The sequence below is a fragment of the Crassostrea angulata genome, chromosome 4 (assembly GCF_025612915.1).
Source record: "Crassostrea angulata isolate pt1a10 chromosome 4, ASM2561291v2, whole genome shotgun sequence".
NCBI lineage: Eukaryota > Metazoa > Mollusca > Bivalvia > Ostreida > Ostreidae > Magallana > Magallana angulata.
Genome location: NC_069114.1, coordinates 1904179 through 1915045, shown reverse-complemented (window position 1 = coordinate 1915045; position 10867 = coordinate 1904179). Strand labels below are relative to the sequence as shown.

At 34.2% G+C, this 10867-nt stretch overlaps 1 protein-coding gene across 1 annotated transcript; it reads right to left on the bottom strand.

The window, feature by feature from the left end:
• Window positions 1-5316: 5316 nt before the first annotated feature.
• Window positions 5317-8361, bottom strand: LOC128181252 (uncharacterized). Its single transcript, XM_052849586.1, has 2 exons — window positions 8290-8361; window positions 5317-7187 (listed from the first exon to the last, which is right to left on the bottom strand). The coding sequence occupies exon 2, from the start codon at window positions 7152-7154 to the stop codon at window positions 5517-5519; it is 1638 nt and encodes a 545-aa protein (XP_052705546.1). The 5' UTR covers window positions 7155-7187; window positions 8290-8361; the 3' UTR covers window positions 5317-5516.
• Between the last annotated feature and the right edge of the window lie 2506 nt (window positions 8362-10867).

Genomic DNA, 10867 nt, shown 5'->3' with positions numbered 1-10867 from the left:
ATGCTTCACACTTCAATGCATACATTTAATCTCAATAGCAATTTCCAAGTAAACCCAAAGTAAACCCTGAGTGGACCCAAATTTTCAAAAAGTAAACCCAGAGTAAAGGGTTTAATTGGGGTTTACTCTGGTGTTAGGTTGGGTCTGATCGGTACTGTAACACCAGAGTAAAACCCAACTAAACCCTGGGTTTACTTTTGGGGATTTACTTGGGGTTTACTCTGGGTTTGATAATGTCCAACAATGGTGGTTATTACATTTTTTTACATGTATTACATTACAAGTTTTGATCATCAGTGAGATAATGTCTAACAATGGTGGTTATTACATTTATTACATGTATTACATTAGAAATTTTGATCATCAGCGGGATGTTGTCTAACAATGGTGGTTATTGCATTTATTACATGATTGTATTGCATTACAAGTTTTTATCATCAGTGGGATGTTGTCTAACAGTGGCGGTTATTACATTTGTTACATTACAAGTGTTGATCATCATCAGTGGGATGCTGTCTAACAGTGGTGGTTACTGCGGAATCATCATTGTTCGTGGGGGACCAATGTTCGTGGCTTTCGTGGGTTACCCTTGCCCATGAATTTACATCACTATGAACCTATACACAAGCAACTGTTTAATATTTATTTACAAAAATGAACTTGCCACCAACGAAATTTTGTCCCCACGAGCTAGGATATTTTTAGCTACCCAATACGACTCCCACGAATAAAAATGATTCCAAAATAAGATTAAGCTTGAATATTGATATTGCAACTATTTTTTAGTTTTCATTCTAAATGTTTTTGTCTGTTTGTTTGTGTGTAAAATACAGCGTGTTTATTCATGTTCTGATTTTTTAAAATATTATATATTAAATCGAACACAATTAACAAATAAAATAAAGGTAAACGTATTTAGATTTTTAAAAGAAAATTTTACATTTTTAACCATTCTCGAAATATACTTAGCATAATTTGTTGCATTTTAATATTTTGAGATGACCCATACTAAAAAAACAAGAGGGTAAAATTTAGTATTTTTTCACATTTAACGTAGCTCGCGGGTTTGCTGACGTCACAATAGGAATCGACGTAAAGAGTTGACCGTCATATTAAACTCATAATTTTTTTTTAAAATGACAAATGAGATATTTAGAAGTATAAAAGAAAATATTTTAAAAAGCTTATATGCGGTTTATGACTGTTTATACAAAGATTTATAATATCAAGTGCTGAAAATTTAAAGATGTCACATACATTGTCACATTTTGTTCTATAAAGATAAAGAATGAGTGTGCGTTAGAACTCTTCCATTTAAAGTCATGTTTTAAAATAGAATGTATTCATTAACTTCGCTTTTTTTTTTTACAATTATAACTTCCGTAATCTGTACTACCGATTAAATTCTTAAATTTCTTTTGGCTTGAAATAACTGTTTTATTCGATTACTTACTTATAATGTCAGTAGTTGCCTGGCATTTTATTTTTGCATTGATTGACTCAGAGTTTCATAAAAACAAAAATAGCAATTTTATGTATCTTTACAGCCTTACATTAATTGCATTTGATAACATTCACAATAATGTTTAATAAGCATTTACATGTTCTAAAATGTGTTAAACAGCTAGTCTTGTCAATAAATGCATTTCAATTTTGGTGTTCTAAGAAGTAAGGAAATGATGACGTCAGGCTAACGTCGTAATGAAAATACAAGGTTTTGAGAAATCTTTTAAATCTTTAAAGTTTTTTTGCCAAAAATTGGCCGAGAACACATACTGATATTTTTTTTATGAATTGATTCATAATTATCTCCTTTGTTTTTGTGTTGAGTATGATTAATTTCGTCTGAATCGTTTAAAAGTTTGGAGCATAGTTTTGTAATGCGTTTCTCGGTTAAAATGTGCATTTTACTATATATTTCATTGAAATGGCGTTGCTTGATTTTATTGATGACACTGTATTTGAAACACAATAACATTATTACCGCGCAGACGAATCTTAAATAAATTTTAGAAATAAAACTATAAAACCTATGGATCACGTGGACAAATTTTCAAGGTAGGTTTTCTCACAAGCAGGTAAACCCGCGAGCTACCTTAAGGTAGAAAATGATAATACTAATCACATAATTCAATCTGAGGAAAATTTCTATTGTAGTATTTTTCATATCTGCTTCGAAGTGCGGAAAATGACAATTTCCTAAATATTCCTATTAACAGTAAACGTACCTGTATTTTGAGATGGCCCCTAAATAGAACAATAGATTGTAGATTTTCTTAAAACTTCGCAAATATACTAGAGCTTGTGTAAAGTACATATGGTTAAAAAACAAAGAGTTAAGGCTATTATAGTTCTTACTTAAAAAACAAAAACAAATTGGCCTCCTTAAATAATAATTACATGACAAAAAAGACACTATAAAAAACAACCAACAAATAACTAATATATTTTATTGTTTGTGTGATAGAACAGTGCACAAAAACTCACACAATTTTCAAGAATTCATTGCAAAAAAACATTTAAAAAAAGGGAAGTAAAAATGTATGTGGAATTAAAATAAAAAAAGAATTTGTATCGATGAGCGTCGGTTTCAGCCCTTGGTGATGACACAGTCCCCCTCCACGTCTATCCCCACCACATTCCCCTCCTCGTCCAGTTTGAGATCCGCCTGGTTGACATTTTTGAGCGGGTTTGAATTGTCTCTCGTATTATTGATCACCACGTTTTTGAACTTGCCGGCGTTGTCCGTCACACTGATCTTGAGGGTATGGGCGTCCAGAGGCGTGGAAACCTGGTAAAACAATGTTATATAGCCAATGTATTAAGTTTAAGTTTCAATCATTTATGATATTAATTTACGTTATAAATTGTTCTCATGATAAAAATATATACCCATATCTAATAATACATAATAATAATAATAAGTTATTTATTTTTTATTAGGAGAAAAAATTAAAATGGCAGGCGCATGCGTTGCAAATACATTTTTCATATGAACATACATTGTACATAAGAGCAAAACTAAAACGTTTATTTCTGTGTGAACCTTTTAACGGGTCAAGAGGTCATATTTTTGACGTCACAATGATAAGTATAACAATGATAAAAACAGGAGCAATCTTCTGAAAAGCCCTTTGCTATGCAGATGATTTGATCCGTCTCTTCTTGAATCCATTTGTTGTAAATTTTTAAAACTATCATTCCATGTTTTCACTTAAACCATAAATATACATAATTTTTTACTTTTTTATCAATGTTTTGTCCCATGGCAACTACCCATTAATTATTGTTAAACAGCAATCTTAAATAAATGCCAAAGCACCTTGTTAAAGTGACATAGTGATCCCAAAAGATATTTTACTTTTTGGTTAAAAAGCTTCTCATTTTCATTCTCTAACACATTCTTTTTCAGAGGCAGTCATTTTCATCGTAACGTGATATAAAACATGACTTTGCACTCCACAGCCAATTAAACAGCGCGTTTCAATAAAATATACACCTTATCTATTTTTCCGTGATTGCATTGTCTTCCCTTCTCCGCGGTCAGAAGAATTTACTTCCACCTATTTTGTGTCGTCCAGATTGTGAATAAGGCTGGCCATTATTCTATTAACCGCACTTAAAGCCTAAAAAAGAGAGAGGAGATGTAAGTTGGTATATCATATCATACACTACACCACATTAACTGTATTCTGTACCTCGGCCTACATGGGGTCCGTGAATTAAACATCAAATAAAAAGGCCAATGCATTATTTACACAGAATATGCACATAAAATAGGAAATAAGTGCATAAAATTAAACGACCACAAAAAAAATACTACACGTCAGTCTCGAGTCACAGATGTGCAATCGGGTTTAACGAAATGAAGGGTTTATATACCGGTACCTGACCAGGGTGACACTGACTTTTTACGAACGGTTTTCACCTTTACTGATCATCCCTAACTGAGAAGTATATGTCATTACAAATGAAACTCAACGCATCAATAGAAACAGAAAAGTATGCTACAATATGTTCATGTTGCAAAATTTTTAGCAATTGATAAAAATATCACAATAATTATTGAACAATTAAAGTTCTTAGTAATTTAACACCCAAATGCTTCCAATATATCAATACTTGTTAGAAGTAACTTAGTCTACACATACTGACCACTCCTGGGGACAGGACAAATACTAGTATGAGGGGGTCTTGGTTGAGGAGTCCTCCATCATTTACTGCATGTCAAGGAGAGGTGCATGGTCCCGTTAAATTTGAATTCTTCTCCAAGCCTTAATGCACATAGGACTGGTGTTATCTCTTGTGGATAGGGACATAGATTATCTCCAGTTCCCATGACAATTTGAAGATAAGAGTCGTTGACTCCCCCTGCATGTCAAGGACAGCTGGTTCTGTGAACTTTGAATCTTTCTCCAAGACAAAGGGTCAGTGCTTATCTCCAATTTCAGAAAAGCTAAGCGGATAAGAGTCATTGACTCCCCCTGGCTGGCACATCTGTCCATCAAAGGTCACCCCTCCACCAACACACACATATTTTACTATGAGAAGACTTAAGAGACCATAGATAAAAAGCCTTGTCTAATGGCACAAAACACAACATGTGACCATATTGGTAATTAGACCAACATTTTAAGTGCCCTCGTGACATCTCCATTTGTCTTTTCACTGTATGCCTTGTACAGTGTCGACATCACATTCCTTTAAACCTTTATGTGTGACTATGTTTGCTGATAATGAATCCATTGGTACTTTAGGAAGATGTCCTGCAACCACTTCTTTTGTTTATATCCATTTGTATATCCCCTTCATTAAGGACCACACAAAACTATATCTATAATTAATCAAATACGAGTAAGTTCAAAATAAGGCACACATTTTACAAAGTAAATGCACAACACACAACTGACCATTAATATCTAAGCATTAGCTTTTTCATCTATACTTCAGAAGTGTTCACAAAAAATATTCATAAGGGTTTGTCTTCCCAGTCTCCTTTAAGGGATGATCCAATTCAAGAATTCCGTGGGGAGGTTAGAATCAGTCATTAAATATACCACATGTCAATTTATGTTTTGTCTCTCCTACTGACCCCTGAATAATAAAAACATGTATATTTTGTATTTATTGTTCATTTTAAAATTCAAATATATTGATTATCATGTAATTAAAATCCCCCCACCCAAAACAAAAAATTGATTTCGAAGGAAATGATGAGAATGATAATTCCCTATTCTGTAAATTTATAAGTAGCGAAATGCTACAACATAATTTACCAGTATATTTAAATACAAAAGATCAAGATGGAGAAACATATGATGTAGAACACAGTTTAATTTATAAAATCAATGAATGTACAAATATAATCCAGTTATGGTGTACCGATTACAATTACATAATAAACATGATGTTTTATATATAAAAAAAAATAAGTGTATACATATAGTCTATAATATTGTACACATGCAGTACAATTGAACATAATGTATGTGTGTGTTTTAACACATACAGTTAATTTACACATAATATTGTATTTTCTTCACTTTACCTGTGCTGTACTCAGCCACAAAGAGGTTGTCTCTGGTGTCCACACATAAACCAAATGGATCCTGTAAGTAACAGTTGTCAATGCAGCGGAGGAACTGTCCGTCCTGATCCAGGATGTAGATACAGTCATTGTTAAAGTCTGCTGTCAGGATCCGACCCTGGCTGTCTGTTGTGATGCCGTGTGGACTAAATGCTATCTTGGTAGTTGAGGGAGGACCAGTGTAGGTAAACCGGAGTTTACCGGCCTGATTGACCACCACTACTGCACGGGCTCTATTGTCTGACACACAGATATCTAGGTTCCTATTCTCACTGATGTATTTATTGAAACCATATGAAAAGAGGGGTTGTCCTTTGTCATCGTACTGAATACTTTGTTTCTCTGTGGACCCAGAGTAATGCACAACTTTTGTTTGTTGATCATCACTGTCCATGACAACCAGGAGGTCACCAGAGGAGGTACAACTGACATTGCGAGGTCTCCATCCCTGTAGTCTCAACACTGTCTGTGTATTTGTATTCTTCGCTATGTTCACACTTCTATCTGTGTAATCAGTATAAACTAGATCCCCGCTCCTTGTCACTGCTATGTCCTGTGCAACTTTCCCTGACTTGGTTTGGACTGACTTCAATAGCTCCCCCTGCAGGTTGTAGAGTCTAATCTTGTTGTCCCAGCCAAACATCCAGATATCTTCACCATTCAAACAGGACACACTGTATAATCTTTCATACCCAGTCTTTATCTGTGTGATGATCCGTGGTACATCAATGAGCGGTCTGTCCGGGGGAGAATCTATTGTGTAGCCATGTTCTTCTGTTTTGATAGATGAGGCTGACAGAGAACCAAACTGTTGATAAAGCTGTTCTTTGTTGATCCTCTGAGGGGTAAAACTTGGTAAGGAAACTGTGAGTTTAGGAGGCAATCTTCTGAATTCAGCATTCCTGGATTTGTAGGCAGAGACAGGGCTGACATTATTGGAGTCTAGTAACTTTTTCAAATCAGCAATGCTCTGTGTGATTTCAGTAATGGTGCGTTTGATTTCATCTTCCTGCTTATTTAGGACAGCCAGGTGTTTGGAGTCCATTTCATCAAGATCAGATTTCAGTTTCTGTATAATGGTGTCTATTTCTCTGTGCAAATCTTCTCCATGTTTGTTGATTGCTGTTGTCAATTTCTGGGAGTTTTCATTCAGATCTGCCTTTTGTTCTGAAATGCTAGATAACATCTCTTGATATTTAGGATTAATAAATTTTTCAAAATCTTTTAAATCTTTTTGTAAGAATTGTGTTTTGTTTTCTAAACTTTTTAATATATCTTCCACATCATGAGTTTGGTGTTCCTTAGAGGAAATGCAGAATTCACAAATAGGAATGTTGCATTGTTCACAGTAATTGTCACATATTTTTGTGGAATGTTTTTGACATTTAGGAAAAGATCCCCGATATTTGAATGGCACCACTTTGTGTTTAATGGATTTATCAGAGAGATGCTTCCCCTCACAGTCTTTACACAGATGTATGTTACAAATGACACAGTGTTGAGGGGGGACCGGGGTCTCACAGAGATGACACCGTACCACATCCTGGAGGCTGTACTCAGGGTCCATGGTCAAAATACCTCTTCACAACTGTGGACAATTCTGAAATTAAGAAAATAGCAATTCTTAAATCTTTATTTCCAATAAATTACCAGTATAAGTGTAAAACCGGCAGGCAACACCTACCTTCATGACTTAACCATAATTTTAGTTAAGCAAAACAGTTAATTATGTTATGAAAGTACCAAGTAATTGAAAATACTGGAAAAGAAAGGTTAAAAAATATGTTATTTTTTTCTTAGTTTTAATAATTTTAAACAATGATTCCATATACCTAATATGTGCATGAGTTACGTTAAATAAAGAATAAACATCAGCCAGCCCAGTTAACATTTTGATAATATAAGGCTCACAAATCTATATCACTAAAGGAAGATTTTTAACCATTTCCCGTTAAATTTTTTTTACTCACATACAATAGCCGATTCCTGCTTTGACATGACCTTATAATTGACCTCCATTTACAACCTTTTTCTGACACAGACATTAAAACTTGTTACTGGATGAAGTATGTATGTCTGGTTCCAGGACTTTTTTCTTAAAGGGGGTGAAAACTAGGGAAAATTTTTTTTATTTAGGAAAGGGGGAGGGGTCCAAGGTCGTTTTGGCTTGACTTTTAAACCTCTGTGTGTAAATTTAAGAAGTTATAATTTTAAAGACTCTCCTCTCCAAAAGTACCCTTCTAGATACTTGCATGAAGCCCACAGGCACCTGTTTCTGCATTAAGAGAGCTTGTGGTCACCAATGACCTCCTTTCAAATTTTCAATTCTTCAATTAAAGTCTGAAGATGTGCAGTTCGAAATGATTTTAAAAAGACCTTGTTCAGCACTTGTTTGTACAATTTGCATGCAAAACACGTATATATTTTTTTTTTATCTTTTAACAGCAGTTTTGATCATTTATTGGAATAAATAAGTCAGTTCAAGAAATATTTATTGGTTCTTATATGTACAAGATCCCTCACGTTTCCCCAACACCATTTCTATATTATTTTACATATAAATACTGATCGCAGAATCAGGTACTTGTGATTGAAGCCTTATGTAACATTACTAAGGTTCGTGATTAAATGTAATTTGGTATTATCATATTCAATTCTTATTAACTTGTGTTTTGTAAATAAAATATGCTATAAATACAAACCACACGAACATGGTGATTACAGGTATGGTATTACTTCCTGGTTTGCAGGTTTGTTTACTAGGTTACAACTCGGCATCCGGTAAATTCGGCACCTGCGTAAATAGTGAACTCGGCACGTGGTGAATTTGGCACCTGGTAAATTCGGCATTATAAATTTGGTGAATTCGGTACCTTGTAATTTTTTATCTTCACAAATCACAAAACAATTCTGTGCAAATGACAAATAAAAATTTCACTTGTCACTATGCGTGAATAAAAAAACAGCTAAAAACAAATATAACTACAAAAAGTGTTCATGTTTGATACAATAATTAACTACAAAATTAAGTAAGAAATAAGGAAGATTTTTAAGCACATTAATTTATTCCTTTTATTACCTGCTTTGAATTTATAATCAACATTTTAAAAAAAAGAGTATGTACACTCAACATCAAAGGTACTTAACCATGTGTTATTCAATGTTTACCTTGTTTAATTGCTTAAACAATATGGCAGTGGTGTATCCCTAATACACGGAAGTGGTACAAGGTGCTATTAAACAGTGTATTCCCTGTACACATAGAAGGGGTCTAGTACTGATCATGAGGAGGTTCATGAAGAGACCCTGTCAACACATAGGCTTCCCTGTGTCACTTGTTCTTGTGACTACAAGAAGACAACAGCAGTGGATAACAGCACAGTATAAATTATATCAATTTATTTAACTCAAAAATAAATGTTAAACCTGTAAATGAATTTGGTAATAAAACAATAAGATACTTTGTAAAACTTACACTCAGTATAAATAATACATTGTGTAAAAATAATAAATTTTTTTCGAATTTAAAAAAAAAAATGTGTGTCTAGAAACAAGGAGGTAAATGAATAATCTACAGGTGCCGAGTAAATAAGATGCCGAATTCACCAGCTGCCATTTTTACTAGATGCCAGATTAACTATACTCGGTGCCGAATTCACCAGGTGCCGGGTTTACCAGGTGCCCAGTTGACCAGCATTCACATTAATAGTGAACTCGGCATCTGGTTATTGGCACCTGGTGAATTCACAGTAGGAATCTGGTGAAATCGGCATCTTGCTACATGTATTTGTTTATTATTACTGAAGGTAATAAAATATATAAAGAACACAAAATCATAATGTGCTTATTACCAGGGACTTATAGACGTCCTGTTATGACAAATACGAAATTTCACTTACCATAAAGCATGAATAAAAAACGGTTAAAACAACTACCTACAAAAAGTATATATGTTTATTATAATAATTAACAATAAATTAAGGAAGAAATAAGGATTGGTTTTTAAACACATCAATTCATTACTTATATTATCTGCAATGTATTTATGATAAACATTTTAATAACAAATACTCAACATCAAAGGTACTTAATCATGTGTTATTCAGTGTGTACCTTGTTTAATTGCTAAAACAACAAGATGACAGCGGGGTATTCCTAGTATACATGGGTACCAGGTGCTGTTGGACAGTTTATTCCCCGTACACATAGAAGGGTGGGGTACTAATTATAAGGAGGTTAATAAAGACACCCTGTCAACACATGGACCACTTATCTGTGTCAGTTGTTCTTGTGACTTCAAGAAGACAACAGCAATGGATAACAGTTAATTAAACCAGTAACTAATGAATTAATTTGCATCTGTGAATAAATGTGGTTGTAAGTAATAAGTAACTTAACTCACCTTTTTTCACAAACAGATAGTTCCATGATAACAGTACAAATCAAACATTGTGTAAAAATAATAAATATATAAGATTGTTTTAAAAATAAGTGTCTAGAAACAAAGAGATAAATGAATGATATACAAGTGCTGAGTTAACCAGTCTAGACGGACTCTCAAAACGGAGTCAACAGAAGTGAATTTTTGCAAGTATTTTGGACTCCGTTTTGGGAGTCTACGTTTGAGCACTTGTACAAAAAATGGCGATTTTTCGATAAAAACATAGGGTCCACAAGAAATCATCTTGCAAAGTGTTGCATGTGTTGGCAGACTTCTAACATGTTTTAAAAGACCCAGGATATAATTTACTATCGACAGGCACGTAGCATCAGGGGGGGGGGGGGGGGGGGGGGCAGGGGGGCCTGGCCCCCCCCACTTTTTCTCGCAGCAACAATTTTTTTAAAATTTACATATAAAAAATAGATTTATCATGGAGTTGGCCCCCCCCCCCACTTTTTGGGGGGTATTTAAAAATTTGATATGAAAAAAGGAAGTTATATACTTCGCCAGTCCCCCCCCCCCCCCCGGATTAGGATTTTGAATTTTTTTGGATGAGTCTGGCCCCCCCCCCCCCCCACTTTCCAAAACGATGCTACGTGCCTGATCGATCGTATTTGCACGAAATAGGGGTTTATTCGCACTTAAGATAGTTATTTATCTCCGAAGTTGGATGCTTGCACGATACTTAAAAAGTGATATTTTTGTGTTTTTCATGGAAATTTATCGTTACTAAAAGGTAAATTGCATTAAATTGTACGTTTTTCGTATTGTGTTCCAATTTAAGTCACCAAACACACAAATTGATAAGTGCATAAACAAAAAGATCCCGATTAATAACT

Coding starts and splice junctions, on each gene's coding strand:
- LOC128181252 (XM_052849586.1), bottom strand. CDS start 7,154: ATGGACCCTGAGTACAGCCTCCAGGATGTGGTACGGTGTCATCTCTGT.